Raw genomic sequence first — 24,200 nt, 5'->3', positions numbered from 1 at the left:
CTGTGAAGTCTAAAACTGACGTACATAGATTTCTTGAGTTGATGTGCTGGAACCCAGAATGAGATTGTTGCTCCAGATGTAGGGCAATTCCCAAGCAGTCATTTATCTTGTGAAGAACTGGATTCTCTTAGCTGGGAAGGTTTTTGTTTTTAGTGCTGTGTAGCTGGGATGTGGGGGTCTAAATGATAAGTTTTTAAGACTGTTTCTCTAACCCACATCAAGTGGCTGTGTGTGTGGAATGCTCCCGTCCTTCTGGGTCTTTTGTGCTCACCTTCTGATATCAACTGTGTTCAGAGAAGCCTTGTTCCATCAGGAATATTTGTCTGTAGGTCTTTTCCTAATGAAAGAGTCTGACCTTCTCCTAGCGTCTATTCTGTTTCCATGTTGAAGTTCTGGGACGTGGAAGGATGGGTGTCAGCCCCTGTAGATGTTTCCTATACTCACATTATAACACAAGTTTTGTGAAAACATCTGTCTAAGTAATGAACTTCCAGAAACCATGCTGCAAATATATACCAACAACACACAAAATTCACCCAGACACTGGGATCTGGCTGCTTTGTGTTTTGTACCAGTATTACAAAACTCAGGAGGTCAATCTCCTAAAGACATCAACTGAAGGGTGAAAAACAGTCTGTGCAAATGTGCAGTCCTGGATCTGGGAACACCTTAGGCTTGTTCATTGTTCATCCATAGGAAAATGGCATAAGTGGACAAAAACAATCAAAAAAACAGAGCAACTTTTCACCTAGCAAGTTTCCTTTTTTTTTTTTTTTTTTTAATTCTCACATCACCACATAACTTTCAAGAACAGATATTCCCTAATCTCTGTCTCAGGGAAAGACCAACTGGATACCAGCTGTGTGCATGTGTATCAAGTGTTGTCCATGCAAGTGGAAGCCCTATCCCTGGAGTTATTCAGGGTCAGGCTGGATGGGGTTCTAAGCACCTGATTGAGCTTTGGGTGCTCCTGTTCATTGCAGGGGAGCTGGACTTCCAACTCAAATGATTCTATGGTTCCATTTCTTTAAAAATTTTCTTTTTTTTTTTTTCTAAAACATTACTTCTGATACTCATTTAGATCTCAGTGTTTAATATTTGATTGAAGAAGCAATTTTTTAAGTATGTTCTTATCAGTTATGCGGAAGAATTAAATGTCCTGCTAGAACTAAATAATTGTTCAAAATGGGGTGGGAACAGTCTTTCCAATTTAATGTAAGAGCTAATGGAAAGGGTTTGACCAAGATTTTATACTAAGCAGTCAGCTTCTCTGCTACAACGTGGTGAAAAAAATGTGACAAACTGAAAAACTGGACAAACCTATATCTCATGGCCCAGCCACTGCTCTCTGTAGAGCTGCTCTCGCACTTGGGGCCTCCCAGTTCAGGGGCTGATGGCTTTTGAGAAAGCAAGTGGCAAATAAGTGGCAAACCGAGCTATGTTTTAGCGTGGAAGATGCTGGTATCTGAAGTAGGAAGAGGGCCTGAAGCAGATCCATTAGTGGAATGGGTTTCACATGCTGCAGGAAGGCTACAACTTGCTCCTGGAACGTGGTATGAGCCTTCCTGGTATTGTTTATGCTTCCTTTGCTGCCTGCTAGGCCTGAGGGATTTGCAGCACTGACGGCTGCAGATCTGTCTTGGCCGAACATCAGACTTGTGTTTAACTATACTTTTAATTTTGTTTGGTTAGTGTTTAGGCAAGAATACTATACCAAGTTGGGTTGTGTTTGGTTGGTTTTTTTTTTGTTTTTTTTTGAAGTTTTCATTCAAATATTTATACTCATTGCAAAAGTTCAAAATAATGTATTTCTATTGACATTTATTGGAAGTCTATCTAGGCTTGTGCATTGCTTCTCAAAGTGGGGAAATGGGAGGGAATAAAAGATTAACTTGTTTTCTTCTTACTCATTAACTTTGGACTTGGTCTTTGTACTGAAAAATGCCAACTGCCTTGGTCTCCTAAAGCCCCAAGTGGCTCATGCACACTCTGCTTTGCAGAACTGCAGTGTTTGCTTCAATGTGAAACAGTCCCAGTGTTTACAAATCCTGGAGTTATTCAAAATCTTGTTACTCAAAGTCTACTTCCTAGGTCTGGGTACTTTTCAAGTTAAACATGGCTTGGTCAAACATGTCATGCTAAATATAAAACTTTCTGGAAGAAATAACGTATTCCCTCTCTCTATTTATATGTATAAATATATGCAGGAATCTGAACTAGCTCATCTGTTATTCTCAAACATCTGACCACAGAACAGTATCATATGAACCTAAATTCAAATTAATGGATACTGTACTTTGTCTTAGCCAAAAATCTGAGAAGCAGTCGCCATTCCTGGAGGCACTGCAGTACCAGGGTGTTCACAACATGGATGGAGTATGCTTCTACTCCCTCTTCCAACCTGCAAAATACTTTAAAATGAAGTTTTTACCTACTTTTCTTGGGACATTGTTAGAGTAAGACTATGTTGGTTTTATAAGTATACATGATTTTCAGTTGCTTCCATAGTTAGAAGGGCAATAATCTTGAATTTGACTTGAAAAAAATTCCGAATTTCCAAATGCATTTGTCAAAATTAAAGAAGCAACAGTCAGCTTAAGAATTTCCTTTAATAGCCTTGTACACTGTCATTGCCACGCACATTGGTCATTTACTCAGCTGTGGTGTACAGAACAGCTGCTCTTGGTGACCTCTAGCAAGGTGTAAGTAGCTGGGGAACTCCATATGTCACTGTTCCACGGCCGCAGAAAGTTGACCTGGGAAGGAGAAAGCTTTGATCAAGGGAAAGGCACAGAAAAGACGTCAGCTCTCACCTTGAGGTTAATTTGCTCCATAATCCCATGTAAGCCTTTCTAAAAGCCTATTGGCATTCACAGGTTAGCAGTGACAAGGTGAATTTCCTTCTTATGGGGAAGCTGTAAAATTTGGGTTTTGGTAGAAAGATGTAATTCATCTCTAGGTTCACAAAAGTAGAGCTCTAGGTAAGGAGTCAGAAAACCGCCTTGTTAAGACCTTTTAAGTGAGGCCATCTGTTTCACTAGATTTCCTACAGCTTTGCAGCTTTTTTGGGGACCTTATCTAAATAATCCATGCCAAGGCCAAATGATAAGAAAGATTTTCCTGACGTCTACCATTTATTTTTTTTCTGTTGTAAAATATACCAATCAATTACTGACCTAAACCCATAGCCATGTGAGACAGTACACTGTGCTTTTTCACAACTTGTCTATCTGTCTTTATGCCCCACTCTCAACTTCTTTGTCTTGAGGTGTACACTTCCTCCACCTGTTCTGTGCAGATTGTCTTTTCTAAATCTCTTCCTCTTGCTCTTTATCTGGACTTCAATCTGTGTGCATCATACATGATCCTAGTCCTGGTTATGTTCTCAGCCCGGCCAATTAATTTAGAATAATTACTCTCTGGATCCTCTGTACTGTGTAGTAATGCACCTGGGAATGAGACTTGTTGGTTTGTAGTTGTTCTGCTGTGGCACAACATGCTCCTTAAATTGTTCACTGATGGATTCCTTTCCAGACAGTTATTCAGTGTTTTGCATTGGAACATTTCAGTTTCTGTCCAAAGAGTAGTATCTTCTCCTTGAAAATACTGAAGTTTGTGCTGCTGATTGCAAACCATGTGTCCAATTTATCAAGACCATTTTAAAATCCTGTTTCTCAGAGTTTTGAGCTCCTTTCCTATTCTTTTTGATCTGTTAAAAGGACATACTCACCAACGTCCATCTTCTCCATGAATTATATTGACCGCTTCTGCTCCCATTCTTGCCCAGAGCAGAGTGAATATGGTTTTATTCCAGAGAAATTCAACTTTTTTAGTTTTTTGGGGGTCGATTTCAACATCGAGGTATTTTGTATAAACTTTGTCACCAGAGAGGACTCCACTGGAAATAGAATGCAGTGATGTAATGATAAAGGACCTACTGGACTAAAATGAATTCACCACGTAATTAAACTTTTTCCCTTTCTTACAAAGAAATTTGCACATTTGCTATTCTTTTCAGCAACACAGGCACTGGACCAGGACTCTGTGGCATGCTCTGAGCAGGGAGAGGACAAACAGCAGTACTGGAAAGCTTCAATGGGCATGTGGCAGGAGACCACTGGGATGTGGTCCAGCCAGAGCTAGGATGGCCATAGCAGTCTGTGTGTCCTCAGCAGTATGCAGTCCACATAAACATGCCATTTGTATCAAGGTGAAAGCAAAGGTTTTTAGTAAATCCTAGGAAGGAAGGACACCTCCACCTTGCACATTTGAAGAACTCAGGCACAGTTTTCCCTTGTGTGAGTTTGTACAGCAAGTGTGGGGAGCCTGCTACTGGCACATGGGGGGAACACATCAGTGTGTGATGCAGTCCAAGTGAGCGTGGGAACTGTTGTGCTAACGTGAGTATGTAACAGGTGATCACAGCCAGAAGGACATAAGTAGAAAAGGTGCAGTTTTTCTTCTTTTCACGAGCAATTCATAGAAATGTCACCCTTCTCCTGTCAGGTCAGGTTCCTATTTATTTCACTGTAAAATCACAGAACTCATGAAAAAGAAAGTGAATTCTACTTCTTGTCACAGCTATCTTTCTGCCCTTGTAGATCTTATCTACATGATAGCTTATTTTCATACTGAATGTGCAACAAATAAGGTTTTGCACTGCTTAGATATTCATGTTAGTAGCATTCAATGCTATAAAGGAACGTTAATTTATCCTACCTGGCAATTTCATATTCTTTTGTATTCCCCTCCGTGTCATGGAATATCAAGTTTATGTCCCCCCTCATTTTTTTTACACCAGACAGTTTGATAAATACTTTTTGTCTCCAACCTGCATTAAAATAATAAAAAAAAAAGCAGAATAAAACTGGATTGTCATCGATAGGAGAGATCTAAAACTGCTAGCATCCTGGAAAGTTCTATTTTCCTAGTCAGAATTCATTCATGTCAGCAAATGAAAGTCTTGAATTTTGATAATACAGCATTTTTTTTCAGTCAGAGGTCTCAGCCAATGCTTGTGGAAGTGAGAGAAGAGCATGACCATAAATCATGCCAAGGCAATCACTTTCCAACTTGAATAACTGTAAAAGATGTCTGCACTTACTAGCAAAAGGTGGCTCTGCTGCTGTGTTTAAAAAATACTTCTGGTTTACTCTCTTCAGTTTATATGGAAACCTGTCAGCGTGGTGCCCCATCATTGGACAGCCCTGTTTGGGACATGGGAAACAGTCTCCCTAGGAAAAATAAGAGCAGCAGTTAATGAGGAGAACATCTTTCATTCTGGCTGTGACAAAATTAAGGGTCAAGATCCTGTTCTGACCTTGCAAAGTTGGGGCATTGCTGTATGTTGTTGTTACCTGATAAAACCAGATGTCATGTTCTGCACTTGCATACATGTGAGTGGAACATGGAATAAGTAGATATGACACGTGTGCACATGATGGTCTGAATGTTTTGGGGAGTTTATTTTTCAGCTAGAGTATAGGACAAAATATACCTTATTTCCCTTTCCCAGTAGAAGAGAACCTGTCTGCTATGCTATATGGGGGATAAAAGGATCATATGTATGAGGGCTGCCCTAAAAGTAATGCCTACTATTGTTATTGATGCCAGAAGAGGATGTTGGTGGTATGGCAGTAGAGGCTGAACCTTCCTACCAATATGCCATTACATTTGTTGCTGTGCAACAGATGGCAGCAGAGGGGTAATCTGACACAATGGTTTCTGATACGGAAGTGCATATGAAGCAGTGGAGTGGAAGTGAAACACTCCCTGCAGAAAAAATGGCAGCCATCGGCATTCATTGACACTTGCTGAATGGTTCTGGAGACCAAACAGTGGATGTGAGCACAGTGAGGAGTGGGTGGTGCATTTCAGCAGTGGTGACAGTGACATGAAAGACAAGCCACGTTCCAGATGGCTGTGCACAGCTGTCACACCACAAAATAAAGAGCATCTCCATATGCTCATCTATGTGAACTGCCTAATGGCGCTGACTGTGTTGAAAAAATATTGTTTTTCAGCTGAGAATTTTCTCTATCAAATAGTGTGATTGTGCTCCTTGTATCTCTTATAATTTTCATGGAGATAAAGAGTAGGCATTATTTAGCCAACCCATGTATTTAGCATACATGCTATTTGCATATAAGGTCAGAATTGCATAGGGTTTAATTTTTTCCCCCTGTTTTGGTGGTATCAGCTATGCTTTAAGATTAATTCTCCAAAGTGGAAGAGCTGATAGAGCTCCTGTGTGCTGTGCCTCCTCCTACTGGCCTGCACTGCTCAAGCTGGTGTTTGAGCTCAGGTCTTCTGTTAGCTAGGTGACGCAAGCAGAATTATTTACATTCAGGTGTGCTGTGTGTGATCTATCTTGATAATTTTCTTTACATTTCATTTGTTCCCAGGCTGATATACTTACTGACTTAAAGTCTTCGTATGTCTCACAGGGATATCCAATGAATCCAGTGGGATAGAGAATACTCTTAAAATAAAACTCATGGCTGCGTGAGTGATGGCAGCTTCCAAAGATTGTAGTGTCTGTTGGGACAAAATTTATGAGCATCTATTAAATAACTTCCTGTTATTCCATACAACACTTGTACTTGCCCCAGCACGCGGCATGGAATAGAATAGCAGCATGGGCAAGTAAGGTTTACATATGTATTTATACATGTATTTTATAAATTCATGTATATATAGTCTGTATATATGATATTGCAGCAAGTTACATTAAATACAGTTTTAAAAAGCTTTGTAGAACAAAGAGAATTCCTCTGCCTATCACTCAAAAGCCTGATGGAGTCTCAGGCAGAGTCACAATGCAGGTTCAGCCATGGTACCTCCCTCAGCCTGGGATACATCTCCTGGAAATATCAATAGGGTGCTAGATTTGTGTACTCCCAAACCCCTACTTTTACATGTTCTGCAGGTCTGATTTCAAACTGCAGTAGCAAAACCCTGGCCTGTGTGATACCTCTGACTACTCTTGCCCTGCAGGGTTCCCTGAGTAGCGCCATTCTGATCTAGCTTTTATTTCTTATTTCCTCTTCTTACTTATGAGTAAACCGGCAAAAAAATCAATTTTGTTCAATTTTGTTTTCTCCCAGAGGAATAGAGGCTTTCACAGTTCATGAAAATAGAATACTGAATGTGTTGGGAATGCATGCTTACCTGCAATTAGAGCTTCAAAATCGGTTCGTTTCATTTCTAGAAGTAAATCATTGCATCCAGGCATTAGAGTTCCTCCATTTGGGTAAAAGTCAAGGTGACCAGTGGTGTTGTACATTCCAAACCCTAAGGAGCACACATGATGTTGTCAGTGTCTCGGGGTATCTCTGTAGTATTCTTATCTCTGCAGCTACTTGCACATGAACACTTACCTGTGGCAGGAAAGTGAGCAGCATTACTGTGAATAACATCAACGAAGTTGGCATCTGTAGGATCCAGTCTCACCTCAGGAGGAGTGCCCTCAAAATAGGGCCCAGCAGGGTCCAAGCCTAAAAGCACCCCACATTTATTGTAAGAGAGATATAGCATGTTAATGTTTTTTGACAATTTACAGTGTCAGACATTCCTCCTTACGCAAGGCATGTTGAGTAATAATAATGTGAACTGTAAACTAGGCTGAACCAGCTGTGCAGTAACATGGGTTTGTGAACCTTCCTGCAAACTCATTCCAGTAAAAGCAAAACATTTTCCAATAGAATACATAATGACATCATGTTACTAAGAAGGAAGTATTTCATTACAAGTGATTTTATTACTGACCTGCCAAGCATACTGAATAGGAAGAGTAAAGATTTTTGATGTGGTGCTTGTCTTTGTGTGGTGCTGATGCAGCCCGGTGGATGACAGTAGTGCTGCAAGCATACTAAAAAAGAGCCTTTCTCCTAAAGAGCTTTAAACCTCACTAAGAAAAATAATATCTACTCCTGTTTTGGAGAAGCGTAAAGTCTGCTTACTCATACATGGTGTCTGCAGCACTACCAGAGATTTCATTCTGATCTGTAGACCAGCATGCTACAAGCTTCTCTCTATCAAAAGTGTACCCTGTTAGGTGTGCATCCCAAGGAGCAGCCAGCCTACCTGTGATCCGCCGGATACCTCTGACCCTTCTGCCTGTCTCTCCCGCTGTGTGCGCGCCCAGGCTGTGCCCAATTAAGTGGATCTCACGAGGGGAGTATCTGAAGAGTTTCTGATCAGTAAGGTGGTGGTTGGGAGACAAGAACACAGGCTTTTAATAGCAAGTAAAGAGGTGTCTGACACTGTGGGCCTTTAGGAACCTCTAGGCTCACTTCCTGCTTAGCCAACAGTGTGAGAATTCCTTGAGATAATTACTGCTTTAATTACCCTAAGACTTGCTAGAAAAAGGTCCAATCTAGAATTTTAAATGCCTAGTGACGATGGATTCGCTATCACAGCCTTGGTATGTGGTTACATGTTCAGTCACCCTTGGTAACAAAATACAAATGTTTCTTGTTTGGATTAACCCCTAATTTTAAGGTCCATCACTATGATCTTGCTTTGTCTTCAGTGAGTTGGTTATGGAGCTCTCTCTCATTTAATGTCTGTTCTCTCATGTGTCTGCTTAGAAAATGTGATCATATCACTCAAAGGGATTTTTACTGACCAGTTTAGGGGATTGATAAGCATTCTCCCCTTTGCCAAGTGTCACCTATGCAAGACTTGCAATTCTGATGTATTAATGTACTTTGAAGACAGAAATGTGAACACATTTCAAACAGGCACATGCTGGGTTTGTGATGTCAACAAGTATTGGCTGCTTAACTGCATGAGCTTTTTTGTTTTGTAATGAATTTTGTTATGTACTGAACTAAAACAGATCTTTACTGTCGGTCTATCTATGCTTATCAACAGATCACAGAATCCTTTGAATAGTCTTCACTGCAGTTCATATATTTACAATGCACTTTTCTTAAGTTTCTAGAAGTTTGTAAATTTAGGAAAACAGCTAGGGATCGTTTATGCAGCCTTTTAATGGAAAGAAAAGAGGTCTAGACTGCAAGTTGGTGCACTAATGGAGATCTTAAATGAAAAAAGACACATGAAGAGATCCCATGAGAAACTGGATCCAACTTCAAGTGAGCTGGGACTTTACACCAGGAAGGAAAACTAAGAAGCAAAGGCGCGAGGCTAGTTATTAGAGCTCCCTAGGTAGAAACAGTAGATTGTCTGTCGGTGGCCACTGGAGAAGTGTTCTGCGATACTCAGGTGAAGTTGATACTTTGCCTTCAGTCTCTGGAATATCCCTTACAACGTAAGATGAATGCCTAGTGACTAGCATCAAGTCTGCACCCAAGCAGGGTGCTGATCTCAGCAGTCCTAAGTCTGTTTGAAGTCAGAAGGAAGTTCTGGTATTAAACTTTGCAATTGAGCAGTTCCGTGTGGTGTGTGTAAAAGTGAATGTGAGGCTCACAACTAGGAAGCAACAGGACAATTTACTGTGCCTGTAGACAGCTAATGTGGCATTAGCAAGTGGTTCTCTGTGGTGCTTCTAGCTCCTGCTCATTTCAGTGCTGTTGAGATGCTGATTTACCTAAAACCACATGTATTATTCTGTCATAACCTCTTGTAAACACTGAACGTATCTTGTCTCATTTCCGCTGAATGCTCTTACCTGTATCATCGTGTGGAAATGGGGAGATATTGCCACCTACTGGCCTTTAATCAATTGGCACCTCTTTTCAACCGCATTAAGCTTGAATGGAGACTTCTGTGGCTGTGAGAACTCCTTACTGAATTGATAATTAGTAGAATTAGCTAGATCTCAACTGTATGCATTGTACAGATCTTCCTGAAGCACTGGCTGTCCATACTAGACAAAGTTAGAAACCAAAGCAAATCATCTTCACCCCGCTATATTGCCTTAAGAATTGTAGCTTGTAAAGCTGTATTTTTTACCTGTAAAGTTTTTATGAAATAAGCAACCTCAGCCCCAAGCACACGGATGTTGTTCACTGCACAGACATAGGTGCCTTTTGCACCTTCTTTCCAATCGACAGCAATGCAGTTCATGTTTTCTACTTCCAGTAACAGCTGATGTGGGAGCACATAGAGCAGAGTATTTAAAGAAACATAAAATAGCAGACAAGGATTAAGCTTATATCAGAATAAACATTAAATAGTAACATATTCACACAATTTCTCATTCTTTACTGAACAGCATTATTCACTGTAGCCTGTGTGACACTGAAATGATTCTTGTGAAACAGAATGTAATAAGCCATTCATTCCCAAAGTCTCAATTTTGAAAGACTATAATAAAAAATGTTTTACTTCATAAGCTACTGAAATATGTATTTTAAATAACTTGGAAAAGCCACACAACTACACATTAGCTGCTATGTGCAGTTTTTTTGAGGTCATCCATATCTTAACTAAATAGTATAGGAAGTCAACTTGTTTACCAAATGTATTTAACACTGAGAAAGGAATGTCAGACTGGAATGGGTCAGAGCAAACTAGAAAGTTTCTAATTCAGCAGACAATGCACTGCTCACTTTTGCAGTGGCCACAATCTTGCAGACTTTTTTCCAATATAAGAGTTTTGTATTAAAGTCTGCAGTTGTAGATTTCTATGATTAAGGCTTACTTGAGTTTTAGAAAGAACAAGGAGCAGAAACAAAAATTAATCTGTTTTAAGTGGATAAAGGTGAATGACAAGAAAAGCAGAACCTTGGAGTAGTAGGACACTGAATCCTGGACTCCATCCTCTCCTTTAGGCATAACATGAAATGGTTTCTAGTGAGGCAGATAGAATTACTGTTTATTTTAGACAGGACAATTTGGAAATGTGGTATTCCGGATTAAAAGTTTTCGTAGATTAATGAACAAAATAATGCTGCAGAGCTATGATAGCATTCAGCAGTGGTCTTTTTCTATCTTATCCTTTTCTCTGCTAATGCTAAGAAAGAAGAAATTACAAAAGACACTGCTCCTTTGTCAGACCAAGGCTGACTGTATTCTCCGTATCCTCTGACACTCTACCCTCTGCTGGCCAGACTGCAGCAGCTCTGGTTTGTTGTAGCTTCCACACTTCATATTTGAAATATGAAATATGCTGCTTTTTCTTCTTTCCCGTTCTTTCTTTTACTGCCAGCTGAATATATCTGAAGCAGAAGACTGAAACTTGAGGAGTACAAAAATTTAGAAAGGTCTTTTGGCTGAAAGGTGGTTCAGTGGTTCCCAATAGGAGACACAGTGAATTGGCCTGTCTAATCTGATTGTGACACCAGTGTAGAGGCTCAGGACATCTGCTTTCAGTTTGTTGCTTTGATCTCATTTGTAGAGCTTGGGGGATAAAAATTCTCCAGAGTAGGATAATGCCAGAGATGACCAAGAAGCCTTGACAGTGCAGCACCACCCAGAACGGAGACATTTTGATTTTGGTTGGTGATTTCACTACTATTTAATGAATTTCAAAACAGGAGGTGAACCTTAGTGTCTAAGTCGTAATGAGAGAATGTAAATACCACCACTGATAGAAAAGAAAGAATGCTGTCTCATACCAAGCACATTTCTACCACCCAGCCTTTTTTTCCTGTGCTGCTAAATCCATGAATGATGAAGGAGGTTCTCCTATGTGAGGAAAAATGTGAGTTTTGGATGGTTGAGGAGTTTATTGCCGAGATCACCTGTGTGTAAACAAGCAAACAAAAAATCAAGCTCTTGTATCCCCTTATACTTTTAAATATTTTTAAAATATCATCTAAGTCATGCTTAGTAGGATTCACATCTGCTTTGAATGTGCAGGGTCCCAAGGATCTCCTATCTCACCTTTCTCATTCCCACTACATTTCCAAGGAAGCTGTGCCTATGTGGTTTCTGTTGCTCTAATTTGTTTTCCTTAGTGCAGCAATAACCTCCATGTTGGGCATATGAAACAGCCCAAAAGTGCTGTGATACCTGATGATGCCTGTTGGCCTGAATTGGCTGAGCTTCTCTGGAGACTCCATGCATCCTGGTTCTGTTTGCCTTTTTATCACCTGAGCTTTGGCTTCCATGAGCTGCTCTATGCTTAGGAAACAGCTTGTTTCTCTGTGCAGGTGATATTTCTATTTCTTTTTTTTTTTTTCTTTTTTTTTTTTCTTTTTTCCCGTCGATTGAGGAAAGCTGAAAGAATATCATGCAGAGCTGCATGCAGTAGTGGTGAAACTGACTTTGGCCCACCACAAATTGTTGCCAGCTGCTTAATTATACATCTTCTTTTTGCTCTGAATGATCTGTGACCATCTGTATTGTATCTAAACAAATGCAGCATCCGTGGTGTGAGCTCAGGGAGTCTGGGTGTGGAAGGGCTGTGCCCTAGATCAGAGATACATTGCAGTTTGGTGGCTGGCAAGTAGTACAAGGTATATTTTGATTTGTCAACAGCCAAGATGCATGAGTAACCACTGCTGAGTGCGTGCTGTGTGCTCACGCGTCCCTACTCTGCAAGTTGTAAAAATGTACTACAGGTTTAACTTCTCTCCTCTAGAGAAGCTGAGCTGGACTCTTGGCATGACAACCAGGATTGCTGAGAGCTGTGGTGCCTGAGGCAGTTCTGCCTTTGTAATTCATGGCAGAGGAATCATAAACATTCCTGCATGGCACAAGGGATGCATGCTCTGGGAGCCTGCAAGGGATTCAGCAGCTTTGCATGCATTTGCTGAATTGATGTGGTCATAGTCCCACATCTTACAATTCCTATACATTGCTTGGCTCAAATTTTCAAGGCATAGGCAATTTGAGTTATTCTGTCTTAACTTCAGCATAGAGAGAGGTGGATAAGGGTGTACAATCACTCAGACTTCAAGAAAGAATGTGGCCTCAGACATTGAAAAAAAAAAATTGCCACATCCTTATGCAAGAAAATACCAGGAAAGCTGTTGAACTTCTGAGTTCCTTCACCACATTTTGTTTTCATCTTTATCCCCCAAAACTTCAGTGTTTATTCATTACTATAACTTCAGATTATCTTCTCATTTTGACTCATTTTCCTATGTTCAGTGCTGTAGACTTTTTAACAAGTTAGTAAACATTTGTAGCTTTAGACAGTTCTTGATGTTAAAAAATAAATGTCACCTGTGAGTTATTTCCTGTTTCCCTGGTGTAGAGAGAGAAGCTGATGTTCATCTCTTCAGGAGATTCAGGCAAACCTGTCAGAAGTCTCCCTGGTATCCCAGACCAGGGTGGGTCATTTGAGAAACAGCCAAGCCTGGGGTAGCAAACTTCATCACCTAGAATAGAAGAAAGAACTGCTTTGTATTTTGGACACTTACAGGCAGATAATGTAGAATCATAGAGTCATTCTGGTTGGAAAAGACCTCTAAGGTCATCAAGTCCAACAGATTTTCTTGTCTTGTAAAGGACTAAATCAAAATTTTTAAAAAACCAATATGTTTAGGAATGTGTGTTAAATTGCCCCTGCATCCTTCTTGCCCAGAAGCACTGTACTTCATTGTAGGAACAGATATATATGCAGCAGCCTTGTATAATGAATGAGATGATTGTTTCTTTCAATGTGTTAGCATTTTCTTGATTGAGTAGTTCTCTTGCTCCCTTAAGCTCAGCTCTTCTCTTTTAGCACCCTCTGTTGTGATGAGCACCTCGCTGCTGAGCCATTCTTTGTTAACAGCTGTAATGTGTACAGGCAACTTGTGCACTGTCTTAATAGTATGAGGCACATGACTGTGACAATTCTACTCTGCGCAATTTGGGCACAAAGTTTTGTGTACTTTATTCTAAATAAACTGAAATGAGATGGAGCCTTTAGCATCTTTTCCATGCATAGTAATAGACACTGCCATACAATGACACATAAATCATACCACAACTTAATTTTAAACAAAGATATTAGTAATTATCCTATATATTATTTTGTCAAAAATAATCTTATAGTGAGAATGTTGATAGAAAATGTATCTCACCTGCTACTGTGCCAAGGAGATAAAATGCAATAATCCACGTTCCAACCACCTAAAGCAAGTTGAATATAAAAGTTAGGCATTTTATTTAGTTATTTGTCCTGCAAAGACAAATAGTTATTTGTAACACAAAGAGTGACACAAAGATCTGTGGCTAAAGAGGAATAACCCAGTATCCATGGAGGACAATCAGCTGGAAAGCAGCTTTGCAAAAAGAGATCTGGGTGTCCAGACGTACACCAGCTTGACCATGGGCTAGCAATGTGCTTTGGGGTCTATGGGTATTCTAGGCTGCATTAGGAGGAGCACTGCCAGCAAGGTGAGGCAACTGAACTTTCCTACACATTCAGTTTTCTGTTCTTTGCATTTCTTGTACATCCACTGGTGGATGTATGTTGCTGAGGGAGTGACCTCAGTAGTGACTACCAGCCAAGAGCAGATAGGTAGGAGATGTAGCCCAACAAACACTGATCCACGTAACTTGATGGGTCTGCATACCTGGCAGTTTCTTTGGGCTGTTTTTCTACTTTTACCCCAGGTCCCTTGTAATTCTGCACTTTCATGTTCCTTCTTTACTCAGATTTCTTTCCTCTGCACTTTCCTTCCTTGGCTTTCCTATGGCAGGCACCCCACGTATTTCACCATTCTCCTCCCCACATTTGCATCCTTCACTGTTTCCACTTCCAGGTGTTCTATATGGCACCCAATTCACATTTTCCACATTTTGCTTTTCTTATAAAGCAAACATTTTAAGCTGTAGGTTTTTTTTTGTTTTGTTTTTGTTTTTGTTTGTTTGTTTGTTTGTTTTTTTCAGACCTAAAATCTGAAAGGCAGCTTGAAAATTAATAAGCTTATGAAGAAAATGTATGAGTAATGACTAATGATTTTAAATAATGTGGGAGACTGTTGCCAAACAAGAGTGATGTATTTCTCTTCAGAGATTCTATCCTTAAAAGCAGAATGTGAAAACAAACAGGTAGGGAAGTAATGGAAGGTACAGAAAACTTTCTGTTTTGTCTGTATGTGGAAAGCTGATTCATTCTGTTATGTGTGTAGTTTGAATAGGTGGTAATTTTTTAGCAGTTGGGTTTTCGTTACTGGTTTATCTTAACCTAACAGCAAAAGAACTGGAAGAATATTAAGATATTACCTCTTTCTAAAACAGTTGAGGCAGTATATGATTTAATGGGGGAAAGTTCCCTCACTGGGCACTTTAGAGCCTTACAGTTGAACCAGATGAACAGGAATGACTTGTTTGTGCACGTTTCAGCCCAGCACTGCTGGCAGAAAGGTCCTTGAATGCTCAACTCAGCTGTTTTACTCAAGGACAAATGGGATGTGCACTGCCAAAAACAGCAGTAGCCATTTCCAAACAGCTGTTCAGCTTACAGGCAAAAAAAAAAAAGAAAAAATAAAAAAAAAATCTTAGGCTGAGATTGTAATCTACAAAATGTATGCTGGTTGAATAGCTATCCTTCACAATCGTTTCACCTTCTGGGTGCTGTTGCTCAATGTGTGATTCATGAGCCACCAGTGGATGGCTTGTGAGATATGAAAAAGTCTGAATAATAACTGTCCCACACATGTACCCACACACCTCCCAGGACGTGTGCACAAACACAGACACGGTCCGTTCAAGGGGAACAAGCCCAATTGTCAGGTTTTTTAATTATCAGCAATTTTAACTTAATAATCTCACTGTAGAAAATTGTTTTACATTCAAAACAAAATATGTTGTTTATGTAATTGCTAAGAATTTTACTCACCATTCTTTTATCACACTTATTGTATCCTTCAGTGCTTAGCAGTTTACACGCCATAAAGAGGTTTCTGTTTTCTTTGGTGCAGATTTGGTAGTTACATGCTTAAAAAAATAGAAAAGATGGAGGTTAACCATCTATAGGTGAACTTGGTAATGTGAAAGAATACAAAACAACAAAAACGGGGAATGTGGGTAACAAAGAATTAGAAGTTAAACATTTTGTAGGAAAGCAGCAATGCCAACATATACGTTTATGGGCAGTAGAGCTAAGAAGTGAGTTAAGAAAGAATATTGCATGTATGGAGGAAGTAAAGAGATGCCCTGATTTTGATTCATTACTAGAAAAAATTGGACAAAATACAATGATGCAGCTGAACTGAAATGTCTGTGCTTTTCTTTTTCACTGTTTACCAAAACCAGCTGGTGTTCTTCACAGCAGAAGAAAAGTGTTGATGTTGATACTGTTCAGACAGTAAGTCCAGACCTGTAGAACAGTTGCTAGTGCTATATAGTTTAAAATCAGTGGATTTTGGTAGCTCATAGCTGCTAAGTAGATACAGTAGCATGTACCTATGTGAGTTGAAGAAATTTGATATCCTAACATGTAAAACAATAATAAGAAGAACAACAATACTTTCACATCCCAGACTCACAGGACTTTCACATCTCAGATTGGTGGAGTTTCAGTCCAGTATCAGCCTGATGCAGAATAATGGGATTTTCCACTAAATACTCAGGAGAGAAAATGTGTAAAAAATGGTTAGAAGATTAAGTTGTGTAATTGAGTTCCATTATATGATGTGACAACCTAATACAACACTCTTATGAGATCAATATTAGTGGTCTCATGATACTTGAATTCCAATATGATGCTCTGCTACTTGATACTTTAGTTAAGAAATTAAAATGATATACGTATGTTATTACAACAGTTAAGTAGATTAAAAGTTGAATGTGCGGATTAACTAGATTAAAATTTGAGTAATTATTGCAATGCAGAATATAACGGGGAACAACCAGAAGTCAGTTCCTGGATTCACAGATACAATTCTTGCTCCTGTGCATGATCTCATAATCTCACGATCTAAAGGTGATCGTGTTTTTTAGCTTGGCTTTTGACACTGAATGCTCCTGATGAATCATTACTAATTAGGGTTTTGTGAGAATTAGCTCTTGGCATTATGTTGCATGTGAGCATTTAACACTGGTATTACCACTGGCCGTGAATGCTGTGCTGAAAGAGCAGCAGTGGTGGAACGAGAACTACCTGCAGTAATAATGAAGTCTACTCTGTTGTCCTGAAATAGCATCCAGCTGGAGTAAAAAAATAAAAATAAAAAAGCTAGAGTCAAAAAGCACATCTGCTTTTAGGATGGAGTTTTATCAGAGTTTAATGTGACGGTGAGAAGTGGCGCAGCTCTAGAGAATACATTACACTTTTTCATTCTATGGCCAGTTTAAAGTCTGTGCTGAGATGGGGAGCAGCCTTTGCTTTCAAGGCAAGCAGAGGCAGAGCAGGAACAGCTCTGCAATGGCAGTGTGCAGTGCTGGCTCGTTCTCATCTGCAGACAGAGCTGACTGCAGCGTCCTCTCTCCTTTCAGTAACACACTGTCTTTCCAATTTATCTGCTTTTCCCCCTTCTGCATTTATATCTTCTCTCAACTCATTTTAATGTTTGTGTTTCTTTTTTTCCACCTTTCCTGCCTTAATGTGGCAGTCATACTTCCTATACACTGTCATTATCCTTGAACAGAGAATATTATTTTAATTTCTGTTTTTCCAGTGTTTTATTTTAGCCTTTCACATATTTTGGTAGTCTGGTGCACTGATCAGCTGATAATGCAAAGGCTACATCCAGAATTTTGCTTGCAAGCCCTGACTATAGGAGATTCATGTTAAATTTCTGCATGGATTTGAGGCAGATAGATAGCAATCGCTAATTGCACTCCTGAACATTGTAATGATATACAAAAGGATAAAAGAAGTAGAGGATAAAATGTTGCAAAAGTATCTGTAGACCTGATAAGAGGGATCATATATGTATTTGACCATATGTAAATACCTGAAAGTATGCTTTTTCTTTGTAATTTAATTGTATTTACTTGTATTCTGTAAAGATGGTCTTTGCACGAGTATAGAAAGAATGCTACCTTTTCCAGGCTCAGTCCCTGTTCAGCAGCTCACACTCAGCAGAGTGTTTCTTGTGCATCTCACATGCTGAAAGCCTGTGTGCACAGCACTGGGCAAAGTGCTGGTGGTGCAGTAAACTTACTGAGGTGAGCAGCATAATTGGCAGAAGACTTAATTTCATCTCTGTCTCCTCCCCATCCCTCAGATGTGGTTGTTAATTGCCCCTAGTTGGGTTCCAGATGAAGGCTCTTTGGCTCTGCTTCAGTACAAACAAGTAACAATAAGTAAAAGAGCATCTGGGCAATTAGCCAGCCTCCTTTCCAGCTGGCTCACCAGCTTTTAGGTTCAGCTAAGTTCTCCGTGAGGAAACTGATCCTAAATGAATAGCTCTGAAACCCACACATTTAACATCATAGTAGAGAAAGGATGTCCAAGAACTTTTTCATTCCTCCAGATCACTGGACATCACAGCCGCAACTGAAGCAAGGCAGGGTTCATATACATCGTCTGGTCTGGATAGTAGAGTTGTGTGAGTATCTACTGATCTCTTAAAATGAATCTGAGACAGAGAACTAGGCCATCAGCCTCAGTGACACAGAATGCTGATGCCTGTTATTTTCTTAAGTCATTAAATGTGGAAAGCGCTTCATTAAAAGGGAAGTATATACGCAAAGTTGTACACAGATTTGTTCATCGCTAGCAACTGCAGTAAGATTTGGACTTTCAGGTTGCTTTTGTCAGTCTCTTAGAAATAGTGCAGAATCCAAAGAGATGGCAGGAGAGTAATAAAGAAAACCTATTAAAAACACTCTCACAGTACAGCATCTGCTTTGACTTCCTAAATAAGCATTCTCACCTCATCCCTAAACTGGTGTTCAGACAGTAAAACATGCAGAAACAAAGCTATGATTCAGTTTGTGGAGATGACTGTGCCAAATCTATGCTAACTAGGGAGCCTCCAGCTGACTGCCAGCCACTTGCATGTCTTTCCAGAACTTCACTGTTCTTCATAAGAAGGTTACTGTTATATCAGTCAGCTTTATGACCAATGCCATTGGCCTTTGGCCATTTCCAAAATGCAGAATAATTTTTGCTTATAACAACTTACTCCATATGTGGTGGTCAGCTAAAACATGTCTTATCTGCCTCCTTCTTCCATATAACAGTTCAGTAATTCTTCCTCACTTCCCTTCTCCCTCTTAGGAGTATTTAGAATACTCCTAATAATACATACTTATTATTTTCAGCTGTTATTTGTATTCTTGTGTATTTTTCCTTTAAAAAGTGCACATTCCATGTACAAATACCATCATTTGATCTCTCTTTAAATCAGAGATGCATTATCTGTTACATTACCTTAGCTCTACTGACCCTACCCAGTTTTCTTAGTTGCCCAGAAGTGATCGTGTCCCATTGGGATTTCCTAGAACTGAAAAGTTTTCAGCCTTGTAGCTACCTCCAATGTCACCTCAGAATTGCTCTGAGGACTGCTGCTCAAGTAACTCAGTCTTTTTGTAAGCGTGAGCCTCAAGCAGCTGTTAGTTAGTTGCCCCAAATCCTACAGATTTCTCAGCCACTTACCACTCTGGCTTGCACACCATGTTGCTGCTTTGTATGCTGTGTTCGGATGGCTCCTGCCAAGCCCTGACTGTTCCTGGCTCTTTTCACCTGGACTCTGTCCCACCACCGCGGGCGCGGACCTGCCCACACGGTGCCTAATTACTGGTTTGATGTGGGTGAGCAAGAAGCTCTGTAAGGGTGATACTCTTATTGCTGGATGTAATATATATTCCCTTTTCTTGGCTCTTCAGCTCTCGCATCATTTCTAATTCATCAAAATTTTGCCTCTGAAAGTTTTGCTGTGGATTTGAATAAATGAAACATGAGGCCATTTTGCCACTTAAAAGCAATGTATGGTATAGGACATTCATAATAGACAACCTCTCAGCCTAGAGAAGAGGAGACTGAGGGGAAACCTCATCACAGCCTACGTCTTTCCTCATGAGAGGGAGCAGAGTGGCAGGTACTGATCTTCTCTCTCTGGTGACCAGTGATAGTTGCAATGGGCAGACTCAGGTTGTATATCAGGAAAAGGTTCTTCACCTAGAAGGTGGTCAAGCACTGCAACAGGCTCCCCAGGGCTGTGGTCACATCACCAAGCTGCTGGAATTTAAGAAGTGTTTGGACAATTTTCTCAGTCTTGTCAAGTGGTCAACTGTGGAACCAAGAGTTGGACTCAATGATCTCAATGGATCTCCTCCAACTTGGGATATCCTATGATTCTATGAAAAAACTGGCTGTCAAAGGCTGCTGTTGTAGGCAATGGACTGAGCCTCTGTTATGGAGCATTTCAGAGTAGGAGCTTAATTTTTATGTCCTGTGTTACCCACTGGAAGGGATCAGCCATCTATTATCCAGCTGATGTTTGTACTCAGTGAAACAAACCCTTGTGCATTTTTGCATAATCAAGCCTGTTGATGGTTTTTACAGAGAGAGGCATAGTTCTTCTCAATAGGGGAAGGTAGAAAGGGTTGTCACACACTTTAGGGAGAATATAGGTTCCTGACAATTTTTTAGCTTTTGCTAGTAAAGTTATTCAAGCTTTGTCTACCCTCTGCTGTTCTGACTAATCTGTGTCCTTCTAGAACATGGGGCTTATAAAATAGGCACAAAACTTTCTCATCTGTTGGTGTGATCTGAACAAAACTGGCACATATTGACCCCACTGAGAAATCACAGGCACTTTCATTCAGTATTGTGTCAGGAGGAGAAAGAGAGGATGGTGATAATCGTGTGTATCTGTTTCTCTGTAATGGCTTAGTGACTAGATGCCTTGTCCATCATGTGAGTCCCAGTTTCTCTTCTTGCCTGGAGGTCGTGGGTCTGAATGAATTGAGTCAAAGGAGTGTGTCACAACCCAGGTCGTTCAGCTCCTGGGCAAGCCCTCAAGTCGCTGTACTGCTACCTACAGGATGAGTGCAGCAATAGTCACCTACCTGTTCATGCAACTGAACTGGTGACATTCATCCTTACACAGGGAGTGATTCAACAAAATGCTTAGGGGCAGGAAGTAACCTGGGTTGAACCTAAGGTTTATGTGAAAAAACAGTTTGTGGTCTTGAGATAGGTGCCTTGTTTGAGAGATGATTAAATTCAGAAATATCAGCAAAGATGCAATTTTTCTATATGATAACACGCTTGACATTCACTGTAAAAAAACATGTTGTGAATACGTGTCGCTCTTTGCAGAGCCTACGTGAAGGTTTGGATTGTGGTTTGATTCTTGTTTGTTGGTGAAGTGGTGCAAACCACTGCCATGTACATGATAAATATTAGAAAGAATTATCAGAGGAATTTTGAGGAAGCAGTGGTTGATTGGTGCTGGGATCTCACATGTAATTATCACTCAGACTGAAGACAAGTATGTAATTTCAGATAAGAAATTAGCTAGAAGAGATCTAGCTAATAAGAAGTGATTTACAGTCTAATTTATACACACTGACTGGAAGATAGAAATTAGGCAGCACTTATGGGACCTGTATCAGACAGATATAGCTCTCTAGATAAGTCTGGGAAGGCATAAGACTGGGGAGCCACATAAAAGAGATAAGGACTGTCATGTGCCCCATTTGTCAACATATTGGCATGTAGGTTGTATGGAAAGCAGCCAGTCCACCTAGTGCTTCTATTAGTGATGAAAGATCTTCCAAAATTACTGAACATCTATGTGTGAAAACCAGGCCCCTTTAAGGTGTTTGTTAGGAGACCATAACTGCAGGGTATGCTCAGATATTTAGCTGCAATTTCCACAGAGTGGGCACTTTGTGTGTGTTAACCAGTGCTTCAGAGCCCCCCAGCACCACAGTTACAAATGAGCAGAGGTATGGCTTCTTAAGAAACAGGAGATACAGTTCCTCCTGGGACAAATGTACACGGATAACTGCAAACAGCATTTGGCATGAATTTAAGTTCATAACTGCATTCTTCAGTTTTCTTTTTCATCTGTTTTGTGTGTAGAGTAAAGGTAGCCTGGCTAATATGGGAGAGTCACACACGTTTTCCACATGGTCTCACTAGCAGTGAATTTCAGAGGGCATATGCAGTGGTATAGGTTAAATTAATTTAGCCCAGAATGACAAGCTGGAGTTAATACCAGAAGAATTTATAGCCCATCTTACAGCATTTTGGAGATCAATCATGTTTTAGGAATGGCCAGTTTTTCTTGGTCTATTTTTATGACTTAAGAGGAATAGCAGATTTTTATGGATGGTAAGAAAATTCTGGCTTCTGCAGGTGCTTCTGACAACATATAAGTGAATGCATCCAGATGGTTTTATAAATGTCAGCCTCAAAATTATCAAGGACATTTATTCTGATAGTAGTGGCCTTCACATTAGTAGGAATCAAAACACTCTCAGAAAATCACGTTTTCCAAAGGAAACTCAGCATCTGCGCTTCAAGTGCAGTGATGTATAAATTACCAAGGCTTTCATAGCAAGATAAGTGAATAAAATTCTAAAAGCAACGTTTTTCTCTCTTATTTCAATTTTAGATTGAAGCTGGTTAATGAATTTCTTAGCTTGAAAGGAGGTCACCTGGAAGTACTTTGTTACTGCAAACCCTAGGAAATTGCTAATATGCATAGACAAAAACCACTCTTCTCGGAGAATCTTACCTTTAGTCTCTGAATGGGAGAGCCATGAATAAAAGAATTTCTTGATATTTCTATTGTTTAACTCTGATGTGCTCATTCTGGTCAAGTGAACAAACTTTATATTGAATAGCTGCAAAACCAATTTCCCTTAGTTCATCCCCTTCAGTGATAAAAGGAATATTTTGGAGATGATAAATATTTACAACCTACCATAATACATGCTCTCTCATCATTGAATCACTCAAAGCAAGCAGAGAGAATGTTAACTTCTGTGTTTGTTAGATGAAGAGTTATGGGCCATAGTATCTTGTTAAGAAAATAGCAACTGGGGAGAATTTTAGAGATGGTGATGGAAGTAACCAAGGATAGAGAGGGGGAAAATCAGTAGGGAAAGAGAGCCTTTCTTTCTATCTAATGGACAGAACTGAAAGAGAAAAGAGTGAAGTCATTCTTTTGAATGTTTGATTTCCTATTAATACTGAAGCATTTAAATTATTTGATGGAAGCATCAGAAATAAAAGAGAATGGCTTTAGTTTTTGTCTTGGACACTGTACATTAGACCCCGAGATTCCCTAGTGACAAAAATGTATGGGATGAAAGAGGACTGACACCAATGCCAACCTGTATTTTCAGACATTGCTTATGTTTCCGGTGTTGCAAGGTGCTTGCCCCATCCAATCTTGTGGCAGCTGGGAGGAGAGGTTTGTTTTCCGATAACACAGCAATGTAGGTGTGCTCTGTTCGTGTCAAAGCTGGCAATGATGCATGCTCCTTCTGGAATATTTTAGATCCTTGATAGTGAAGGATAAAGAGCATATTCCTGGCTTTGTTTTACAATGGATAAATGCTGTCAAAGGTAGATATGGGCGTGCTATCAACATCTGCTCCTTAATATTGGAATGAGCATAACTTGAAGCAGCCTGGAGCCCATTTGAAATTGCTAAGCCCTTGATACTGTCTTAACACAAAGGAAGAAGTCTGTCTACAGTCTGTATAGACAAACTTGGCAATGGGTCAGTGAACACCTGTTTATGCTCCTAGTGGAAATTTCAATCCCAGTCAGCTTTGGTTTTGGAAGGATAACTGAAATTAAGTGTTGGGAATGTACATTTAAAGATCTGTGCTTTGTGCAATGTCAGATGTCCCCATTAGATCCATGGGTTGCATAGAAAGTCGCAGCAAAATCCTGCTCCAAAGATTTTATTTTACCTTCTGTATAACAAGCACATCATTGGAAGTTGAAGTTGGAGCCTATTGTAGGAGAAAAAATATTCATTAATTATCATTGAGGGAAGAGTAGGGGGGGAGTGAGGATAAATAAGTTCACTATAAAAATGTTCATGAGGAGTTGCAAGAGAAGAGAATGAAGTGATGGACCTTCAGGAATGCTATCTGAGAAGACATGTACCAGGGTGCAAGACCACCTATATTACGGGTAGGTTAGTAACTGATATAACACAACTAGGAGTGTAGACATTACCTGAGGAAGTGTACAAACAGATCTAAGAACTACCAACAAGTCCTTTCAGGTTGCAAGTTCCCAAGTACTGAGCCGGTGAAGTCATTCACTCATTTCTGATATGTCAAAAATAAAAAATGTAGTCTAATTTGATTACTATCAAGAGATAGTGTTATTAATATAGTAGTATTATTAAAGAGAAATCAGAAAAACCTATCAAAGCACAACTATGTTGAACTGTATTTGATGGTATTTTTGGGGGGAAGAA

General features: G+C 39.8%; 1 protein-coding gene across 1 annotated transcript; it reads right to left on the bottom strand.

Moving 5' to 3' along the window:
- Window positions 1-2,550: 2,550 nt before the first annotated feature.
- On the bottom strand, window positions 2,551-15,745 carry LOC116231788 (pancreatic lipase-related protein 2-like). The gene is made up of 13 exons (XM_031597769.2): window positions 15,692-15,745; window positions 13,929-13,977; window positions 13,084-13,238; window positions 11,529-11,654; window positions 9,922-10,056; window positions 8,086-8,194; window positions 7,380-7,496; window positions 7,171-7,293; window positions 6,419-6,537; window positions 5,105-5,234; window positions 4,720-4,831; window positions 3,731-3,898; window positions 2,551-2,756 (listed from the first exon to the last, which is right to left on the bottom strand). Exons 1-13 carry the CDS (start codon window positions 15,743-15,745, stop codon window positions 2,693-2,695), a joined length of 1,461 nt encoding a protein of 486 aa, XP_031453629.2. The 3' UTR covers window positions 2,551-2,692.
- Between the last annotated feature and the right edge of the window lie 8,455 nt (window positions 15,746-24,200).

The sequence above is a fragment of the Phasianus colchicus genome, chromosome 8 (assembly GCF_987193195.1).
Source record: "Phasianus colchicus chromosome 8, bPhaCol1.hap1.1, whole genome shotgun sequence".
Classification (NCBI taxonomy): Eukaryota; Metazoa; Chordata; class Aves; order Galliformes; family Phasianidae; genus Phasianus; species Phasianus colchicus.
The sequence above is the reverse complement of the archived record's forward strand: the minus strand, read 5'-3'. Positions and strand labels throughout refer to the sequence as shown.